Source organism: Sprattus sprattus (assembly GCF_963457725.1).
Source record: "Sprattus sprattus genome assembly, chromosome: 9".
Lineage (NCBI taxonomy): Eukaryota > Metazoa > Chordata > Actinopteri > Clupeiformes > Clupeidae > Sprattus > Sprattus sprattus.
The window spans coordinates 4,748,855-4,772,556 of NC_137928.1; the positions used below are offsets into that span (position 1 = coordinate 4,748,855).

The 23,702-nt window shown below is 47.6% G+C and overlaps 1 protein-coding gene across 1 annotated transcript in view; it reads right to left on the reverse strand.

Moving 5' to 3' along the window:
* Positions 1 to 3,372: 3,372 nt before the first annotated feature.
* Positions 3,373 to 23,702, reverse strand: part of LOC308370231 (leucine-rich repeat and fibronectin type III domain-containing protein 1-like protein) — a 30,612-nt gene continuing 10,282 nt past the window's right edge. Inside the window, exons 4-5 of the mRNA XM_080844862.1 lie at positions 12,800 to 13,399; positions 3,373 to 4,006 (exon numbers count right to left, since the gene is read on the reverse strand). Of these exons, the coding sequence (XP_080700988.1) occupies positions 12,805 to 13,399 (595 nt within the window). The 3' untranslated portion in view covers positions 3,373 to 4,006; positions 12,800 to 12,804. The remainder of the gene's footprint in view (positions 4,007 to 12,799; positions 13,400 to 23,702) is intronic.

The following is a 23,702-nucleotide window of genomic DNA, read 5'->3' on the forward strand; positions in this document are numbered from 1 at the left end:
AATATTGATAAAATTGCAATTCTTTAGCAGTCTTCAGAAATGAGGGAGTGCTTAGAGCTGGAGTTACACTTTTAAGGGGCAATAGTATACTATTCCAATACACTCAAATTGCTCCTTGTGGGCCGGTAGTTGTCTGTCCTCTAGCTGTCTGTACCGTGTGTGTACTCAAAAACCCTCCAGTGTCTGACACACACAGTCCTGACGCTGTAAAGACAATCATTGCGGCTCGGAACAATCCATAAATATTTAAGCAATATAGCACAAGTGGGAGTGGGGTAGGTAAGGGATAATCCCACGGGTGGTGTTCGGCCGTAGCCACCGAGGCCGGAGGCCGAGTGGCGTAGGCAACAACGCACGTGGGATTATCCCTTACCTACCCCACTCTCACTCGTGCTATATTGCTTTTATAAAACAATTCTACAGTCAACAAATTAACATTTCAACACGAAGTTATTGATTAAAACATGTTTAGTTCGCCATTGTTTCTCTGCAACAAAAAATAGTTCCATTGTCAAAGTCTTGGTTTGAAATTATAAGAATTTTGAATTAACGGTTATCATCAATGCGCTAAAGAATATTTCATCGCAGAGTGATGTATTATTAGCTGTGAAAAGTCCCCGTTGGTATGTTGACGGATAATCTATTGCATGGAACGTCTCTCGTCCAATCAGAAACAGCTAAATAACGCGATAGAACCCAATTGTTTTATAATTACAGCCAATCAACACATTGCTTCAGGAACATGGAAGGGAGGGCTGTAATTTGATTGGCAGTTGAACTTAAATATGTTTACTTCAATACTGAACTTAACCTTTTTCCATAATCACTGACTGCACCTTTAAAGACACACACACACACACACACACACACACACACACTCACACTCACACACACACACACACACAAACACAAACACACCTTTAAAGACATCTTACAACATGGGTGAAAGATAAAGATAGCAATGCATTATTTGACACCGAAGAGGGTTTACTGAATAAAAACAAATAAAAATGTAGACATGAACTGTAAATTCCATCCGTGTGCTTCCAGCTATACCTGCGGGAGCTTCATTAGAATGAGCTTGGCAAGCGACCCAGGGATAGAAAAAGCTATGCTGACAATTGAGAAAATGTTTGCACGAAAAATGAATGCAATAACACCTTCGTCCATAAACAGAGTCGTCTCCTCCCCTTAGGCAAAAAGAGATGATTCATAACATTCGCAAGAACAAACCCAGGCACGCGAGACAACAGCAGCATATTTATGTTCAGGGTCTTAGCATTATATTTATGGATATATTCCTACCATAATATTAGCCTCTATATTTATGCACATGGTCCTCCCGTAATATTAGCATTATATTTATTCATATGGTCTTCATCATAATATTAGCATTAAATATATATATATATATGCACCATCGTTCTATCATTATATTAGTATCATATGTATGCATATGCTCCGTACTTAACATAAGTGCTTCATTATCCCAGGAACACAATCTACACCTGGAAAGGAAAAAAAGCGTGTGTGTGAGATTGGCTTTCCTATCGAAATGAGGACTTAATTAAGTATGGAGGCCCACCAGAAAACCCAGCCAACGATGAAGTATTCACGCACCCACGTGACCAATTATCGTCACAATGCTGAACATTTGTAGGATGGTGGAGAACACACACACACACACACACACACACACACACACACACACACACACACACACACACATACAAACACACACACACACACATACACACATACACACACAAACACACAAACAAACACAGCTGGAGGCATGCTACACATGACACACAGCACTGCTGCTTGATTATACCTCTCAATCTGAAATCCTGTATTCCCATCGCCCCTAGATAAGGGGGGAACAGACCCAAGTCAATCACTCTGTCAATAAAACGCAGTGGTGAACTAACACCCATCAACACACCCACACCAGGCTCACAAAAATGTCCAGTGTGTGTGTGTGTGTGTGTCTCAGTTCTGATGGGATACACAGGCTCAGACAATTCACACATCGTCGAATTTATGGACTCGCATTCATACACACACATACTATATTTCTCTCACACACACACACACACACACACACACACACACACACACACACAGGAGGCCTGTCATGCATCAAGAGGAGAGGTGAGCACAGCCAGCTCCCTGCCAACAGAAGATGAGCAGCGACTGAGAGCTATGCACACACTTGTCAGCATCCATCTGTTTGCAGACGCCGGGTGTCTGTGTGAGTGTGTGTGTGTGTGTGTGTGTGTGTTTGTGTGTGTGTCATAAGCATCCGGGGGGGCTCCATCATTCTGCCCCCGAGCTCATCATTGATGATAATACGACTTCAACCATGCGACAGAGCCGAGCTCATACTCAAGGCTTCAGCTCAATAAAGCCCCTGTCTCTGGATCCCAGAGAGTGAAAGAGACAGAATACAAACTCATGCTGCACAGAGAGAGACAAAGAGATAAAGTGAGAGAGAAAAGATGAACTCCTGTTCCACAGGGAGAGAGAGAGAGAGAGAGAGAGAGAGAGAGGGAGAGAGAGAGAGAGAGAGAATAATAATTTGCAGTGCACAGAGAGAGATAGAGGCAGGTTGAGGAGTGGAGGAGCAGGAACATTCTAGAATTTGACAGAGCAATGAACTTCCTGATTGCCCTTCATTAAGAAACAAACAAAAAATATATATACAAACAGAACAAGAGCAAGCACTTCAGCAACAGGCCTTGAAGAAAAATACTTTATTTCTTTATAAATCCACATATTGTACCTATGAAAGCATAAAATTCCATCTCCATGTGTTATCATTATTTAATAATTCAACAAAAACATGGTTATCAAATCAGAAATGACAGAAGGTGTACCTCACATACAATCACGTACACAGTCAACTGGAGTAGAGTGGAAATAAAATAAAAAAGTACTTTTTTATATCTCACACTTTTTTTTTCTTACTCAGCAGAGCTTTCAACATGGTCTATATTCATGGTCTGTGAAAAGCTCCTGTCAGTTATTCCAAGCACAGCCACCTTTCATCGCCATCCAGTCTGGATCGATCATAGTAATCCTCAACCCTAGATCCCGAGAGGTCCCCCAGGGTCTCTTTGAAGTCACTGCCAGTGCACTGTGTACTCCCACCACTAGGGGGCAGCAGAAACTTTTGGAATTGACTCCCTCATCTTCTTTATAAGTACAGTACAGTACACCATGTTCAGATCTCCAAAAGACGGAAAGAGACAGAGAGAAAGACAGTGAAACCCAGAATAGATGTATAGAGACAGAGAGAGAATTAAGAAAATAAAAAACAAGAGATCATAAAGTGCCCCCCCCCCCCCCCGCCCCGGGGGTTCATAAAAGGACAAATAGAAATGTTCAGTATTGTTGCTGTGACAGTATGAAAAAGAGGGTGCTAAGATGTCTCAATCCTCCGTCCTTTGAGGAACGCCGTATGTGCGACCCCAATTTTGTAATTCCTTTGGCATGTGACCATCGTGTGAAAGGGAAGAAAATCCTGGAAATTCCTTGTCAAGAAGTCCGTTACCCATCAGCCGAGGGGCAAAAATGTTCAGACCAATGGCCCCACATTTGTGATGTTGAAAAATGTTACAAGAAAAAGAAAAAGTATGGGCATGACTGACATTTTTTCACACCGAAACACAAATGTCACCGCCGCCTTTGCTATTTGTCTGTCCGGCGGCCGGGTCATTGTTTGTTTTATTTTTTTTTCTTCATTTTTTTTTGTGTGTTTGTCTTTGTTTGTTTTCCCCCAGCAGTCCTCCAGGCGGCGGCGGCGGCGGCGTCCCGCCCGAGGTGTGTGAACTTTCCTCCGTGGATCCTGGGTTAGGGTTGCATAAAGGACGCGGGCTGAAGACTCCAGAAGAATGCAGGTGTCTGATCCCCCGGCCAGGCTCTGGTACGTGGTGGTGGACTGGAATCCGTTGTGTGTCTAGCCAGGCAGTGGGAGTTTAGATTCCAGACAAGAGACGAATGCCTAGAGGAGCAAGAAGAAGAAGAAGAAGAAGATGACACAGACAGTGTGAGTGTGTGTGTGTGTGTGTGTGTGTGTGTGTGTGTGTGTGTCTGTGGGAGACAGACACACACCTGGACGCAGTTAGTCATGAGCTATTCTTCTGTCTGCTCCAACTTTTCATGACAGACAGAAGACAGACAGACAGACAGACAGACAGACAGACAGACAGACAGACAGACAGACAGACAGACAGACAGACAGACAGACAGACAGACAGACAGACAGGCAGGCAGGCAGACAGACAGACAGACAGACAGACAGACAGACAGGCAGACAGACAGGCAGATAGATAGAAAATTGCCCTCAGTGTGAGTAAACATCATGGTCCTTGTAAGGTTGTCTAGATCAGAGAGCTACAGTGGTGATCCACTCTCATTTCTACACATTAACATGCTTCCTAAATATTTATTTGGTCCCATATCATCTTATGTAGTGCACGACACTGAGTACTGACACCCTAATGTCTTTTTCGATAAGTACATGGTGATAGAAGACACCCATAGGGGTAGCGTGGGAGCTGGAGTTGGTAAGGAGTGTAGAGTAGCATGTGAATGTGAATGTGAATAGCATTTGTACAAACCCAATCAATTTCAATTTCACTTTCAGACATTTTACCTAAGAGAGGTTAAAATGTGTCCAACAGAAAAGATAAATAAACACACCAACCCAAGTAACACCATACATGAGTCTTGGAATCCATCTCCCCATCTCTTCCCTTTTCACCGTGGTCTGGTTACGGCAACAATGTGTACCCCCCCCCCCCCCCCCCCCCGCCTCCCAGAGTCGATTATCATCAGGAGTGTATAAATACACACGGTCATGAGTCACACCTCCTGTGGCCAATCTCTTATTCGCAGGCCTTCTTCTGACATCAGCGGGCGAGAAAAGAAAAGAAACGAAAAAAAAACCAGAACAAATGTGTACGCGAACAGGAGGAGAAAAAGGGGTCAGCCATGAGTCATTTCTCCCCCCACCTCCCTCAATCACACGCCATCGTCATGTCATCTTCAGTAGCTCTTTTCACAAGCGACCACACCTCCATCTCATATCTGGACATGACAGTGGCGACTGTGATTGCATTATCCGAGACAGAACCTGACGTTAAATGGCATTTCAGTGATGGCGGTATTATTCCTAACACGCTGTATCTGACGCTCAGCACAGACATGGGGGGGGGGGGTAGAGAGAGGGAGAGAGAGGGAGAGGGAGGTGGAGAGAGAGGGAGGAAGAGAGGGAGGAGGAGAGGTACAAGGTGATGTGGAGGATGGGGGGGTTATGAATTTAAATCAGGTGAGTGGAAGCCTGCAATGAAAGCAATATAAAAGGAAGAACAACGAAAGCTGCTTATGCACACACACACACACACACACACACACACACACACACACACACACACACACACACATGCACACATGCACACATACACACATACACACTCCTTGTAACACACACACACACTCTTTCTAACACACACAAACATGTGCACAGACACACATACACACACACACACACACACACACACACATACACACACACACACACACACACACACACACACACACACACACACACTCAATCTTTCTAACACACACACACATGTGCACAGACACACACACACACACACACACACACACACACACACACACACACACAGACTCAATCTTTCTAACACACACACATGTGTGCACAGACACACACACACACACTCAATCTTTCTAACACACACACACATGTGCACAGACACACACACACACACACACACACACACTGCGTACACTGGCATGCGTGTTTGGTGGAGTGGTGACTGTCGAGCACAGCGGAGCCTGCAAGCTAAGCCTCATTCAGCACCGGCTCTATATTTAGCCCTATACTCCAGCCCTGCCGCAGTCAGGAGGGACTCCTCCGGTTCTGACCCAAATAGTGCTTGAGCACCGTTGGTGGGCTGGCCCAGATGCGGCCCGGATCCGGCCCAGAGTCACCGGTGGTCCACTCCAGCTGGCCGACAGGGGGAGGTTGCGGAGGCTTGCTTTCCTGAGTCGCACAAACAATAGAAATAACGCCCTGATCCAGACACCTCTGCTTTTGCCTTTGTGTGTGTGTGTGTGAGAGGGAATGAGTGTGTCTGAGTTTGTCTGTGCGTGTGTGTGTGTGTGTGTGTGTGTGTGTGTTTGTGTGTGTGTGTGTGTCAGTCAGTGTGTGTGTGTGTGTGAGTGTGTGTGGATGCTGTTTAGTACGTAGCAAATATTCTAATCTTCTTATATTTACTTGGTCGCTTTGGAATGATTTGCTGTCAAGCTAAATTGTGCCATAAATGCGTGGTATTTACATAGAGACATTTAGTTTATCACCTCCCACCCACCAGATCAGTCTGTGTAACTCTCTTTTCAGATACTGTGTGTGTGTGTGTGTGTGTGTGTGTGTGTGTGTGTGTGTGTTAACAGATAACAGAGTTTGTCGTCTATATCTTTGAGTCTCTATCTACCTTTATTCCCCCTCTCTCTTTCCTCCTGTCCCCATCTTGCTTTTGTCTGGTTTATCTGAGTAACCCTCTCCAATTTCCTCTCCTCTCCTCTCCTCTCCTCTCCTCTCCTCTCTGTCCAAATACCTAATCCTCCACTGTCTCTATCCACACAGCCCCAATATCTACCTCCATCTCTCCACTCTCATCTATCCTCCCATCTCCCTCTCATCCCTCCCTCCTGCCTCTTTTCCGTGCCTGGCCCCTACTAGCATCTCTCAGTTTAATACTCATTTTGTTTTCTTCCTGTTGTCTTCTCTCTCATTCCCTCCCGTTCACATTTCACACACTCTCCTCCTGAAGCTGTAGAGGGTGGTCTGGTATCCTTTAAAGCTGTAGAGGGTGGTCTGGTATCCTTTAAAGCTGTAGAGGGTGGTCTGGTATCCTTTAAAGCTGTAGAGGGTGGTCTGGTATCCTTTAAAGCTGTAGAGGGTGGTCTGGTATCCTTTAAAGCTGTAGAGGGTGGTCTGGTATCCTTTAAAGCTGTAGAGGGTGGTCTGGTATCCTTTAAAGCTGTAGAGGGTGGTCTGGTATCCTTTAAAGCTGTAGAGGGTGGTCTGGTATCCTTTAAAGCTGTAGAGGGTGGTCTGGTATCCTTTAAAGCTGTAGAGGGTGGTCTGGTATCCTTTAAAACAGGGCCTGGCACAGGACTGTATTGGACTGTATTCTGCGTATATGTTTAAGGATGCAGTCATTTAAAGGGTCGTCTATAGTCTTGCACATGCTTATATGTTTAAGGATGCAGTTCACTACATAAAGGGTTGACTATAGCCTTGCACATGCTTTGACAACACCAGGACTCTTGTCATATCATTAAAGCCGTTGGAATATAAAATTGATTATTGGTTCCATTAACAAGTGTTTTAAACCTCTATGTCTCTCTTTCTTTCTCTCTCTCTCTCTCTCTCTCTCTCTCTCTCTCTATCTCTCTCTCTCTATCTATCTCCCTCCACACCCCAACTCTCATTTTTCACCCCTAATCTTGTTTTCCCTCTTTCAGTTTCCTTGTTCGTCTCTTCTCCTAAGCTATCCTCTCTGCCCCTCCCTTTTACTCTCTCTCTCCTCTCGTTTCCTTACCCCCCTCCAAACTCTCACCTTTCCAGCCTCTCTCCTCCTTCCCCTTCTCCTTTTCTTCTCGTTTAACCCCTTTCTCTCATCCCCCCTTCCAATCTCTCCCTCCCTGCCTCTCTCTTCATCTCTCTCTCTTCCTTTCTCCCTCTCTATCTCTCTTTCTTACTATCTCCCAATCTCTCTCCCTCCCTGCCTCTCTCTTCATCTCTCTCTCTCCCTTTCTCCCTCTCTATCTCTTTTTCTTTCTATCTCCCCATCTCTCTCCCTCCCTGCCTCTCTCTTCATCTCTCTCTCTCCCTTTCTCCCTCTCTATCTTTTTTTCTTTCTATCTCCCCATCTCTCTCCCTCCCTGCCTCTCTCTTCATCTCTCTCTTTATCCCTTTCTCCCTCTCTATCTCTCTTTCTTACTATCTCCCAATCTCTCTCCCTCCCTGCCTCTCTATCCCTTTCTCCCTCTCTATCTCTTTTTCTTTCTATCTCCCCATCTCCCTCCCTCCCTGCCTCTCTCTTCTCTCTGTGTGTCCTCTGTTACTAGGCAGGCCTAACTGGGTTGCTATCTGTCATTGGCTGCAGCTGAGAGAGAGAGAGAGAGAGAGAGAGAGAGAGAGAAACAGAGAGAGGGGGATAGTACAAATGAGAGATAAAGTAGGAGAATGGGGGAGACAGAGAGAGAGATGAAGAGAGAGAGAGATAAAGAGAGGGATTCGGGTGCCACAGAAGGAACATGTCATTGTTCACACATGGGGGCGAGTGTGCAAATGTACCATAGGGAGAGAGAGAGAGAGAGAGAGAGAGAGAGAGAGAAACAGACAGATGCAGAGGAAGAGACAGAGACAGAGAGACAGAGACAGACAGACTGAGAGAGAGAGAATTAGAGAGAGAGAGAGACTGACAGAGAGAATGAGAAAGAAAGACAGACAGACAGACAGCAAGAGAGAGAATGAGAGAGACAGACAGACAGAGAGAAAGAGAGAGAAAATGAGAGAGAGAGAGACAGACAGAGAGAGAGAAAATGAGAGAGGCTGTGCTGTCCCTGAGGCGCCCCCACGCAGGGCACTCTGTCTTGGGCGTGACGCATGGAAATGGCCCCAAAGGGGATGGAGATGGGACAGAGGTGATTTCATCCTCAACACCGCTGGGAGCCATGCAGGAGAAGAGGACGCTGATGGCCTTTTTTTGTCTTTCGATATGTGTTCAGAAAATATAGAAGAAATACCTCTGGGCTACTGGAGCCTCGCCCTGAAGGGAAATAGTGTACGCCAACTCACTAAGACACACCACACCACACCACACCACACCACACCACACCACACCACACCACACCACACCACACCACACCATTCAACACCACACCACACCACACCACAGCACACCACACACCACAGCACACCACACCACACCACACCACACCACACCACAGCACAACACACACCACACCACAGCACAGCACAGCACACCACACCACACCACACCACACCACACCACACACCACACACCACACACCACACACCACACACCACACACCACACACCACACACCACACACCACAGCACGACACCACACACCACAGCACACCACACCACACCATACCACACCACACCACACCACACACCACAGCACAGCACAGCACACCAACATTTCACATAAGGCTATTTAGACAGGGTCTCGGATATTTCACATGACAATGATTTTCTCTCCCCAGGTGCTTAAGGAACTGCTGGCTGCACTCTCTTGGCTGCTCTATTCACTCAGTCTCCATCTGTCTGTCTGTCTCACTTCATCTCTCTCTCTCTCTCTCTCTCATTCTCTCTGTCTGTCTCTCTCTCACTCTATCTCTCTCGTTCTGTCTGTCTGTCTCTCACTCTCTCTCTAGGTCTCTCTCTTTCTCTTTCATTCTCTCTATCTCTCTCATTCTTGCTCTCGGTCTCTCTCTCTCTTTCATTCTCTCTCTCTCTCTATCTCTCTCATTCTCGCTCTCTGTCTGTCTGTCTCTCTCTCTCTTTCTCTCTCTGTCTCTCTCTCTGTTTCATTCTCTCTCTCTCTCTATCTCTCTCATTCTCTCTCACTGTTTGTCGCTCTTTCTCTCTCTCTCTCTCACTCTCTCTCTCTCATTCTCCGGAGGATCAACTATCTGCTGACACTTCCATCTCAGTGCTGACCACCACACTCAGCTCAGACACTCTGACTCAGGGAAGATATGGGCCTGAGGAAATACACTTCACTTCTCTCTCTCTCTCTCTCTCTCTCTCTCTCTCTCTCTCTCTCTTTCTCTCTCTCTCTCAGGGAAGATATGGGGCCCTGCGGTCCTGAGGAAATACACTTCACTTTCTCTTTCATGCATGAAAGGCAGGAGATGAGAGGAGAGTGGAGGTGAGGACAGGAGAAGAGAGGATAGGGGAGCAGAGGAAAAGAGAGGAGAAGAGAGGAGAAGAGAGGGAGAGGAAAAGAGAAGAAGTAAGAGGAGAAGAGGGACAGGGGAGCGAGAAAAAAGAAGGAGAGCTGAGGAAAGAAGAGAGGAGAAGAGAGAAGAGAGGATACCAGGGGACGAGCGAATACGAGAGGAGAGAAGATGAGAGGAGAGGAGAGGAAAGAAGAGAGGAGAGGAGAGAAGAGAGGATACCAGGGGACGAGTGAATACGAGAGGAGAGGTGATGAGATGAGATTAGTGGAGCTGAGAGGGGGTGAGAGACTGAGAGGCTGGGACACACTAGCGGGAGTGTTAAACATAGACTAAATACCCAGAGGGCAGAAAAGGCTGAGCTGATTGGTTTGTACAATAACGACGTGTGGCTGCAGACAGACAGACAGACAGACAGACAGACAGACAGACAGACAGGCAGACAGACAGACAGGCAGGCAGGCAGGCAGGCAGGCAGACAGACAGACAGACAGGCAGGCAGGCAGGCAGACAGAGAGGCAGGCAGGCAGACAGGCAGGCAGGCAGGCAGGCAGACAGGCAGGCAGGCAGGCAGACAGGCAGGCAGACAGACAGACAGGCAGGCAGGCAGACAGGCAGGCAGACAGACCTCACTGGATTAGCTCTTATTTGCACTCTGAATTTTATGATGATTGCTTGTTCCTGGATGTCGTGGGGTGAGCCAGGGTGACTGTGTGTGTGTGTGTGTGTGTGTGTATGTGTGTGTGTGTGTGTGTGTGTGTGTTCTGCAGCTGCAGGCTCCATGGGGCTGCTGCTGCCTCTTCTGGAGCGTGTGTGTGTGTGTGTGTGTGTGTGTGTGTGTGTGTGTGTGCCACCTGAATTCAGAGCAGAGCCACGGACGACAGTGAGGGTGTGTTAGAACTGAGTTTGGTCTTCTTGCAGAGAGCCAGGGGATCTTCAGCCTGTCAGACTGTCAGATTGTCTCACGCCGTCGAGACATGAAAGGTTACTAAAGGTCTGCCTGTCTAAAAACAGATGCAAACCTGATTTCACCCCAGTAAAAACCATCCAACATGATCAACTTACAGTCTGAATGGACCACTATGTCTTTTAAATACCTTATACTCAGTTTCAGTGACAATTTAACTGTGGCTCATATCAAGTTTACAACCTAGCAACATCAACAGACAGTTTTTTTCAGTGGAAGTGACTGTTACTATATGACTTAACTATAGAAGTGTACCTAGAAATTGTCAGACCTGTGAAAAATTCCAACCTCTATAAACTAAATTAAAAAAAATATATGCAGCCAGATCCTCCTCCTTATCTCCTGACCTCCAGACCTCCTCCTGAACTCCTCCTGACCTCCTCCTGACCTCCTGATCTCCTCCTGACCTCCTGACTCTTTCAGCCCCATCTTTTACCTTTGTCTGACTGAGAGTCCCCCAGAGCAAGCCTGTGAAGGGTTAAATACTCTCCCTCTCTCTGCCTCTCTCTCTCTCTCTCCCTTCCCTTTCTCTCTCTATCTCCTCGTCTCTGTTTGTCGTCCAAGGGTAAGGAAATGTTTTGAGTTGACAGACATGCCACACAGGAGCCAGTGTTCACTCTGGAAATTCGCGAATTCTTTGCTAACCCTGACACAATGGTTGCCAAGCAACCTGCCATTATGGACAGGTAGCGCTCACCTTGGACCGAACAGAGTGCCTAGTGAGGCGAGAGAGTCCCTGGGCCAGGACAAGGACAGGATGGAGAGAGAGAGAAACGGAAGGGGAAAAGAAGGGAGGGTGGGGGGGGTGCTGGGGGGTTGTTGAGCGACACAAAACAGCCATCACTCTGCCACCACAGAGCTGTGTTACTGCAACCTGACGTCACCACAGACCTGTGTTACTGCAACCTGACGTCACCACAGACCTGTGTTACTGCAACCTGACGTCACCACAGACCTGAGTTACTGCGACCTGACGTCACCACAGACCTGTGTTACTGCGACCTGACGTCAACACAGACCTGAGTTACTGCAACGTGATGTCACCACAGACCTGAGTTACTGCGACGTGACGTCACCACAGACCTGAGTTACTGCAACGTGATGTCACCACAGACCTGAGTTACTGCGACGTGACATCACCACAGACCTGAGTTACTGCAACCTGACATCACCACAGACCTGAGTTACTGCAACCTGACGTCACCACAGACCTGAGTTACTGCAACCTGACGTCACCACAGACCTGAGTTACTGCAACCTGACGTCACCACAAACCTGAGTTACTGCGACATGACATCACCACAGACCTGAGTTACTGTGACATGGTGTAACTACAGACCTGTGCAATTGGGCCTCACCACAGACCTGTTGTGGGATGGCATCCCCCAATACCTGTATTATTATTGGATGCCATCACTACAAACATGTGTTATAATGGGATTGCATCACCACAGACCTGTGCAAATATGGGATCTCATCAGCTCAGAGCCATAGACCTGTGTTATTGTGAGATGACATAAGTAAGGAGGAAGCTGGGATGTTTTTATTTTTATTTTGATATGTTTTATGTGTATGATTGATTACGATTCCTGTTGTCCCTTTTATTCACTTCATAGTCCTGCTGCTATGACACCTGAATTTCCCTAACGGGATTAAAACAAGTGTATCGTATCTTATCTTATCTTAACCACATACATGTATTATTATGGGATGGCATCACCACAGACTTGTGTTATTGTGAGATTGCATACGTAACCGCATACAGGACATGTATTATTATGGGATGGCATCACCACAGACCTGTGTTATTGCGAGATGGCATCGTCGTCCTTCACCGTCTTCCGGTACTCGGGGTTCAAGTCCACCACCGTGGTGCCCTTCAGCGCTCCGTAGCAGCCCCCCTCCTGAGGCTCGTGCCTGCTGTCCGCCAGGGTCCCCTGGAGCTTCGCCCCCACACTGGACCCGGGGGCCACGCCAGCCTGGGGCCCCCCTCCTCCTCCTCCGCCCCCTCCTCCTCCTCCCCCGCCTCCGCCCGTGGTCACGCTCCCGGCTGCCTGGCCCCCGTTGGTCTGGGAGCAGACGTTGCTGACACGCGCGGCCTTCTGCTTGTAGTGGTTGCTGTGCAGCTTGTACTTCATCAGGAGGATGAAGATGAAGACGAGCACGGAGGCCACGATGATGCCGCCGATGATGATGATCATGGTGCCGCCCAGGAACTGGTCGTGGAGCGAGCGGCACTGGTGGTAGTCGCGCTCGGTGGAGAAGGCCACGCAGCCCACCAGGCGCGTGGCCGTCAGGGTGGTCACGCCGTCGTCGTACACCGCCAGCACGCACAGGTCGTAGTCCCGCGCCGACGCCAGGTCGCTCAGCTGGAAGAGCTTATGAGACGCAGGGATCATCCTGAGAGAGAGAGAGAGAGAGAGAGAGAGAGAGAGAGAGAGAGAGAGAGAGAACAAGAAGAGGAAGGAGAAGGAGAAGGATAATAAGAAAAAGAAGGAGAAGGAGAAGGAGAAGAAGAAGGAGAAGAAGAAAAAGAAGGAGAAGGAGAAGGAGAAGTAGAATAAGAAAAAGAAGGAGAAGGAGAAGTAGAAGAAGGAGAATAAGAAAAAGAAGGAGAAGGAGAAGTAGAAGAAGAAGGAGAAGAAGAAAAAGAAGGAGAAGGAGAAAAAGCAGGATATAAAGTTAAGTGTGAGAGAAACTGAGTTGAGTATCCCAGCATTTTCTTCAACACCTCATCAATTTGCTTATTTTGTTAATGGGGGTGAGAAAGGCGGAACGGAACATAGCATACAGCCTCATTCAGCACACTCTGCTACCCCAGTCTTAATCGGGTTCATTTCAACTTACGGATAGCATGTGTGTTTGTGAGTGTGTGTGTGTGTGTGTGTGTGTTTGGGTGTGTGTGTGTGCTTGTGTGTGTGAGAGAGAGGGGCATAAAGAGAGATAGAGAGAGGGGGAGAATCAGCTAAAGTAAAAGAAGAGATAAGATAATGAGGAGAGAAGATAAGATAAGAAAGAATAGAACACAAAATCTCCTTCAGAACATCTGAAGATGTATACAGCCTCCTCAGATTTCTCACCCTAATTTGGCGCTCCACACCAGAGTGTGTGTCTACGTGTGTATGTGTGTGTGACTGTGTGTGCGTGTGTTTGTGTGCGTGAGAGAGTGTGTGTGTGTGTGTGTGTGTGTGAGTGAGTGTGTATTTGTGTGTGTGTGTGTGTGTGACTGTTTGTTCGTGTTTGTGTGTGTGTGTGTGTGTGTGTGAGTGAGTGTGTATTTGTGTGTGTGTGTGTGCGTGTTTGTGTGCACATGAAAGGAGAAAGTGAACGATATAGAGAGTGCATGCATGTACAAATGTGTGTGTGTGCATCTGTGTATGTATGAGAGTGTGTGCACTCGTATGTGAGTCTGTATAAGTGTGTGTGTGTATGTGTAAGCACCAGTCTCTGTGTGTGTGAGAGAGAGGGAGAGAGCAAAAAGCATGCTATAGAGTGTGGGTAAGTGAGGGTAAGGGGGTGTCGGTGGTGGGTAGTTGTTCAAAAAAGAGCCAATTAAAATCAGGAGAGCTCAAACTGAACTGAGCCCTGGAAGGTGGCGCGAGTGTGGGTGTGTGTGTGTGTGCAAGTGTGTGTGTGTGGGTGTGTGTGTGTGTGGGTGTGTGTGTGTGTGGGTGTGTGGGTGTGTGTGTGTGTGTGAGTGTGTGTGTGTGCAAGTGTGTGTGTGTGTGTGTGTGTGTGTGTGTGTGTGTGTGTGTGTGTGTGAGTGTGAGTGTGTGTGTGCCCGTGGCCACTGCTCTGTGGTCAGTCTGTGGTTTAGCTGCGTCTGACGAAGGTCAGGAGTGGCTTAAAAGAGCTGCCCTCAGAGCAGACGTTAAAAAGAGGTCGAAGAGGGGGAATGGAGAGAGAGAGGAGGATAGGAGGAGAGGGAGAGAGTGAGAGAGGGAGAGGAGGAGAGGAGGAGAGGAAAAGTGGGAGAGAGAGAGAGAGAGGGAGGGGAGAGGGGGGTTTGTTTGACTGAGGTTTCATGGAGAGTTCTAGGAGAAGTAGAAAGAGGACTTGAGGTTTCCACAGAGAGAGAGAGAGAGAGGAGCGAGAGGGAGAGAGAGAGGGAGAGAGGGAGAGAGAGAGAGAGAGAGAGAGGGAGGAAGGGAGAGGGAGAGAAAGAGAGAGAGCTTGGAAGGAGGGAGATTGGAAGAGAGGGGTAAAAGAGAGATAGAAGGAGAGTGTAGAGGTTAAAGTCTCTCATTTAAAATGAGTCTGTTTTGCATATCCTCTGCGCTCTTAAACCCCCAATCCCCTCCTGTGTGCAACCCTCTACCCCCTCAGGCTCTCAAAAGGGCTCTTTATACACACTACACTCTTCATCTCTCCCCACACACACACACACACACACTCAAACACACACACACTTACACACACACACACACACACACACACACACGCACACACACACACACACACACACACACACACACTCAAACACACACATACATGCAGTACACACACACACACACACACACACACACACACACACAGACACACACACACGCACACACACACCAGTCTACAAACTGAGGGGTGTGTATGACTCCTTACATACACCTCTCCAACTCTCCTGTGTAGACACATATGATAGACACACAGATGAAGCACATCACACTGACACACACAAACACCCACACACACAAACACACACACATAAACGCACGCGCACACACACAAACACCCACACACACACACACACAAACGCACGCGCACACAAACAAACACCCACACACACACACACACAAACGCACGCGCACACATACATATTTGCAGCTACCAACACAGAGACACTCTCCTCCTCCTTGCAGGTAAGTATGGGATTATTTCCCTAGTGTGAGCCAGGGCAGCACCACAGTGACCATTAGAACAGAGCATGTTTTATTCAGACACACTTCCTACACAGCCCAGACTCCCATACAACACAGCCCAGACTCCATTACCCAGCATACACCCACATCCTACACGCATACAACACAGCCCAGACTCCATTACCCAGCATACACCCACATCCTACACGCATACAACACAGCCCAGACTCCATTACCCAGCATACACCCACATCCTACACGCATACAACACAGCCCAGACTCCATTACCCAGTATACACCCACATCCTACACGCATACAACACAGCCCAGACTCCATTACCCAGCATACACCCACATCCTACACGCATACAACACAGCCCAGACTCCATTACCCAGCATACACCCACATCCTACACGCATACAACACAGCCCAGACTCCATTACCCAGCATACACCCACATCCTACACGCATACAACACAGCCCAGACTCCATTACCCAGCATACACGCAGGGGCAAAGGGAATAGGACAAACAAAAACAAGGAGATGAGGAGAGACAAGTAGAGGGGAGGAGAGAAGGTGAGAGGAGAAGAGAGGAGAGGAGAGGAGAGGAGAGGAGAGGAGAGGAGAGGAGAGGGGAGGTGAGGATAAGGTTTAAAGGCTCAGGGTTCTACAGCATGTCTACTCAACAGCATAGGAAAGGGGGCACAGGTTTGCATAACTACAACAGCAACACACACACGGGCCACCATATATAACAGCAGCCACACGAAACAGGAGGAGATGACTCCTGGGGGCCAGCCGGGCAGGATATCCTTAATCAGAGTCAGAGCCCTCCGTAGGCAATGCCCCCCCCCCGACCCCTTCACCTTGCTCACACTCACTCACCCACCCACCCACTCACCCCTTCCCCTCCCCCACCCACCTGTCCTCACACCTCCATCTGTACAGGCGGGGGCAGGTGTAAGGTCAGGCGGTAATGAGGCTCGGTGAGAGGGGATCGGATCGGCGGCGCCTTCATCAGTGCCAGTTCTGCCCGTCGTGGCGGAGCCCAAACCAACCCGGCGGACACGGCGCCGCCGAGTGAAGTGATGTGAAAGGGAACGCTCCCCCAGCCTGAGGTCACGCGCTTCGCATCGCGACCCCTCTGACCCCTGCTGTCATTTAGCCGTCAGTTGAGGCGCTGCCGCTGAGCTAGGGCTGCTGGGAGCTTGGTTAGAGACGTGTGTGTGTGTGGGTGTGTGCATGTCAGTAGAAGAGTGTGGGAGTGACGGTAAGTCTAAGCTTATGTGTGTGTGTGTGTGTGTGTGTGTGTGTGTATGTGTGAGAGAGAGAGGGAAGCTGGTGAGGTTGGGCAGCTTCAGAAGCTTGCCTTGTGATCTGTGTGTGTGTGTGTGTGTGTTCAGCAGTAGCTGCCATCTGTGTGTGTGTGTGTGTGTGTTCAGCAGTGTAGCTGCCATCTCTGTATGTATGTGTGTGTGTGTGTGTGTGTTAAGCAGTAGCTGCCATCTGTGTGTGTGTGTGTGTGTGTTCAGCAGTTACTGCTCTCTGTGTGTGTGTGTTTGTGTGTGTTCAGCAGTGTAGCTGCCATCTCTGTATGTATGTGTGTGTGTGTGTGTGTGTTAAGCAGTAGCTGCCATCTGTGTGTGTTTGTGTATGTGTGTGTGTTCAGCAGCTCAACCTACCGTCTAGCACCAACCATGTGTGTGCAGTATGGGTGGAAATTGCCTCAGCATGGACTGTATGATACTATCACGATAATGAGGCCATGATACAATATTATTGGGATTCTTTACATTTTACAATACAAGTATTGTGATTCAGTTCTGTGATACATTGGGATTTATTTCCCTCATATATATATATTTGGTTTGGTATACTGGGAGTATCTGCAGCTCTCTTAGAAGAGTCAATTTGTTCTCGACTATGACTTTTTTTTATCCAATATCCGCTCTGAGGCAAGAGAAGAATGAGGCACCGTATTGTTGACTTCTCCTCCTTAGGATGAGGAGCAGGGGAATAGAAGAGGAGAGAAAGAGAGAGAGAGAGAGACAGAGAGAGAGAGAGAGAGAGAGACAGAGAGAGAGAGAAAGAGAGAGAGAGACAGAGAGAGAGAGAGAAAATGAGACATTGAGAGAAGGATAGGGTGACAGAGCAGAAACAGGGAGAAGGAGAGAGACTGATAGAAAGCAAGAGAGAAAATGAGACATTGAGAGAAATAAAAAGAGGGAGAGAGAGTGATGGGGTGATATGGAGAGGTATGGAGCACAGTTACACAGACAGCGAGATGAAGGGGATAGGATGAGAAAGCAAAAGGCAAAATAGAGAGAAAGAGAAAAAAGTGGGACATCGAGAGAGAGAGAGAGAGATAGAAAGTGAGACATCAAGAGAAAGAGAGAGAGAGCGAGAGAGAGAGAGAGAGAGAGAGAGAGAGAGAAAAGTGAGACATCGGAGAGAGAGAGAGAGAGAGAGAGAGTGAGACATCGAGAGAGAGAGAGAGAGATAGAAAGTGAGACATCAAGAGAAAGTGAGACATCGAGAGAGAGAGAGAGAGATAGTGAGATGAGGAGAGAAAGACAGAAATGGCATGAAAAAATAGGAGATAAGAGAGGTATTGTAGTGGATGTGAGTGAATAGAGGACTGAGAGTGAGAGAGAGGGGAGGGGATCAGCTGACTACTGATGTCCTTCTCAGCCCTCTCCAGATAGCAACCCAGTTGGAAGCTGGTCTGGCCCTTATGCAGCCCTGGATCGGTCCTAACGTGACCGTGATATAGCCCTGATCTGGCCCTGATCTGGCCCTGTTCTGGCCCTGATCTGGCCCTGATCTGGCCCTGATGAGGCCCTGATCCAGGAGCATATTGAACTTCATCAAACATCTGCTTCCTCACACCCACATCTTCTCTCTCTTCCCCATGGCCATCTCCTCAGCAATAACGGCCCATAGCTCAGCTAACTCTGATCTGACGGGGATCCAGGGATCCAGGGATCCAGCTGCTATCCAGGGCCCCAACACGCTCCCTAACTCATCTAGCCACGGGGACCGAGACTCGTGTGTGCTTAATTGATTTGGAAATGCATTCTGATTACAGCGCAGCGTCGTAAACCAAAGAACTCCCTTTGCTTTCCACATAATTAACAGCAAATTGCTTTTTCATATGTGTCTTTTTCCCCCGCTTAATCTATCCGCGGGGATATGGCGGAAGTTAATTACACGCTAACAGGTCTTCCTCGGTGAAGAATCGCTCCAGAGTCACTGTCGGAGGAGGGGGGGGGGGGGGAATATTAAAAAGAAAAATCAATGTAATCATTTCTGTATGGAGGTGAAGCTAGCAACAGGCAGCGGGAATAATCCATTCTCTGAGACAGTGGGAACCTTGGGGCAGGACGTGAAGAATGGGACGAAGCCGCTGCTGCTGCTGCTCAGTGCACACACCAGGGAGAACCAAAGACACACACACACACACACACACACACACACACACACACACACACACACACACCAAGGAGAACCAAAGAAAAAAGAAACGTCGTGAAAAGAAAAACAGGCTAAAAGAAAAAGATGGAAACTAAAAACCCTCCCTGCCAAGGAGGCCAAGCTTTTGTAAGGTCTCTGAGGATTGCACACACACACACACACACACACACACACACACACACACACACACACACACCAAGCTTCTCTGAGTATCGCACAAAAGGCAAGGGGAGCAATCAATAACTCATCAATAATATCAGTATTTTCTCCTTCTACCACATTTCTTAGAAATAACAAGCAATTCTTTAGAGCAGCGTATCACCATTCCAGGAAGAGAGTCTAACAGGAAATAGTTTAATAGGTCTACCTGGTATGAATAGAGGACACACACACACACACACACACACACACACACACACACACACACACACACACACACACACACACACACACACACACACACACACACACACACCCCAAGGCCTCTGGGTAGGGCTCACTTATCGTTTGTGAGGAACACTTCTTCAGGAGCTAGCTAATAGCACTATTACTGAGGTAACTAACGCACTCAGTCATACTCTCATTTCACACATACTGTGCACATTTTTACATCCACATCTTTAGAAATATTTCTTGTGGGTGTTTTTTTTTTGTGTTGGTGTGTTTGTTGTTCATTTCTTTCGAGGATTTTCCTCAAGTCCTCAGTGGTAGAAACAAGAGAGGCTATCACTCTCTGAGAGTGTATCGTTATAGTGTTTATTTGGCGAGGATTTGGGTTCATTTGTATGTAAATGTCGGTGGGTTCCAAGCTCTTCTGAAGCGCGGGGTGCAACCCTAAAATTGAAAGGCAGGTTTTTATGGTAACTGTTTCCCACGGGACAGGGTCACACACACACACACACACACACACACACACACACACACACACACACGGGACAGGATCTTTCATTTCCATTGCAAAAGTAACCGTCAATTTCATGAAATGTTTTCATTTGCTCTCGAGTGCCGATTGCAGGGCTGGGTATAGCTCTCACACACACACACACACACACACACACACACACACACACACACACACACACACACACACACACACACACACACACACACACACACACACACACACAGAGACACACACACAGAGACACACACACACACACACACACACACACACACACACACACACACACACACACACACACACACACACACACACACACACACACACACACACACACACACACACACAAAGCCCTCTGGGTAGAGCTCACTTATCGTTTGTGAGGAGCACTTCTGAGGAAGACAACTTCAACACAAAATCACTTTTGGTCTCGTAGGTACAATTGGAACTCCGCAGATAAATGTGTTCATTGTGCGATTTAATCAGGAACTGTTATTATACTCTGAAATGGAAGCCACTGCATAAATGGCTGCATCTCTCCTCCAATCATTCCTTTGTTACTGGTGTAATCACTGTGACTGGCCAACAAAACCCCAAGTCTCTTTTATTCTTTCTCATTCCTCTCTTACCTCTTGCCCTCTCCACCATGTAGTCTGCTTAGGGCAGACACACTGAACTCTTATCTCACGGAAGCGACGCCAGACAAGCTTGCCTTTGAATTCTCGTCAGCTAAGTAGTAATGTGTACGAGCTAAGCACAAGTTAGCATAGCACAGCCAGCACAGTGCAGCACAGAAGAGCACAGCACAGCACAGCACAGCACAGCACAGTACAGCACAGCACAGCACAGCACAGCACAGCACAGCACAGCACTGCACAGCACAGCACAGCACAGCACAGCACAGCACTGCACAGCACAGCACAGCACAGCACAGCACAGCACAGCACAGCACAGCACAGCAACCTCTAAACCACAAACTCTTCCCAGCCACCATGTAGTCTGCTTAGGGCAGACACACTGAACTCTTATCTCACGGAAGCGACGCCAGACAAGCTTGCCTTAGAATTCTCGTCAGCTAAGTAGTAATGTGTACGAGCTAAGCACAAGATAGCATAGCACAGCCAGCACAGTGCAGCACAGAAGAGCACAGCATAGCACAGCACAGGACAGCACAGCACAGCACTGCACAGCACAGCACAGCACAGCACAGCACAGCACAGCACAGCACAGCACTGCACAGCACAGCACAGCACAGCACAGCACAGCACAGCACAGCACAGCACAGCACAGCAACCTCTAAACCACAAACTCTTCCCAGCCACCATGTAGTCTGCTTAGGGCAGACACACTGAACTCTTATCTCACGGAAGCGACGCCAGACAAGCTTGCCTTAGAATTCTCGTCAGCTAAGTAGTAATGTGTACGAGCTAAGCACAAGTTAGCATAGCACAGCCAGCACAGTGCAGCACAGAAGAGCACAGCACAGCACAGCACAGCACAGCACAGCACAGCACAGCACAGCACAGCACTGCACAGCACAGCACAGCTCAGCACAGCACAGCACAGCACAGCACAGCACAGCACAGCACAGCACAGCACTGCACAGCACAGCACAGCACAGCACAGCACAGCACAGCAACCTCTAAACCACAAACTCTTCCCAGCCACTCATCAATGACTACTGGATGACTTACAAAGCAGCCCATGAAGAAACCCCTTCCCTTTTCTGGACTGGTAGCTGGGCCTACATGGAATAGCATCATCATTACTAAGCATTACAGTGGCCTGCTTATCTTTCGTCAATGTTCATGTATTGCTTTGGTTTGTCCATTGAACTTTATTCTTGTGACTCCTATTCGCAGTTAGGCATTAGGTGGTTGGCTTCACCGCACCATCCTCACAGTGATGTTAATCATGCATCACACAGACTGGCATGCAAACTAACCATCCTGGTTCCTACCAAACCAACTGAAAGATGCCTGTCTGAGTCTTTGATCCGAGGTCAGGTTTGCAGATATTCAGGAACTCGGGAAAGTGTCCAACATCAGAAATAAGTTTATTCCAGTGTCACAGGACAATCCAATCGCATGGTGCACGATAGATTTCTTTCAACATACTAACAGGAGTACACGTCTTTTATACAGTACAATTTACAGGTAAACAATGACATGGGAGGGAATGAGTGTGTCTAGAGGTAGGTACCAGTTTTGAGGGGATGATTGCTAATTAGGACTCTGACCCTGATTTAATCACATTGAATGAATACCCTGATTAAATCCCATTGAATACAAAAAGGTCAGGAGGCCAGTTTGATCACATGAAATACACTGATATCTAACACAACCATCCTGGTTCCTAAGGAAGGGGCCGATCATTTAAGATTCATAGGATATGCCATAGTCAATAATTCAATCTTATTTATTCCTAGTATAAATGTTACTCTTATTTGTATCTAACTAACATGTCAGCATTTCCTGGGTGAATATACTTGGTCTTGACCTGGGAGAGAGGTGTGATATTGCTCTCACCTTCCCCCTCCAGGTCGAGACAAAGGGGCCTTGTCCCAATGGCCTATTTGAATAGATGGTAACACCCCTTAATATCAGTGTATAAAACTGACTATCTCACTTAGGCAGATAGGCAGATTATTTTGAGGTGAAGCTCTGGTCGAGTTGGACTTCAAGCTCTGTCTCACAATGATTGGCCATCATTGTACTAAGATTAAAAACCTGGATCATGACTGACAAATCCAAGACTGAGTTTCCAATATATGGTATAAAACTAAATACTATCACTAACCTGGCACCATCAACCAGTCGTGACTACATTCACACACACGTTGGCCTTGAACACGACTACCCACACGGAGAGGAAACCCAAAGCTCCTGCTTCACACACTCCTTTGGCTTGGACCTCGTTCATGTTTTCGTGACACATACAAAGGCAGAACAAAGACACACACACATGAAGATTTTGCCTGGCGCACACCCAAAATGCGCACACTCAAGCAGCATGCACACACACACACACACACACTCACACACACACACACACACTCAACAACTCATCCTAAGTGGTACAATGTGCAGTTTCCGTTGTAAGATGGCAGTTGTTTAATGCTCATTGTCAAGACACGTCTTAATCATTGTGGTGCCACACGTCTCCACCTGCATATCATCTGTTAAACTGCTTAATGATGACGGTGACTTGCCTCGTTTTCAATTGAGGATGCTCCATAAATGACAATTACTGCAATGTATGAAATAATGCAACAATACTGAATGAACTGTCCAAGTATGCTTTCTACCAAAGTGCAATCAAATGCAGCCGTCTCTCTCTCTCATGCTCTCTCTCTCTCTCTCTCTCTCATGCTCTCTCTCTCTCTCTCCCTCATGCACTCTCTCTCTCTCTCTCTCTCATGCTCTCTCTCTCTCTCTCTCTCTCTCTCTCATGCTCTCTCTCTCTCTCTCTGA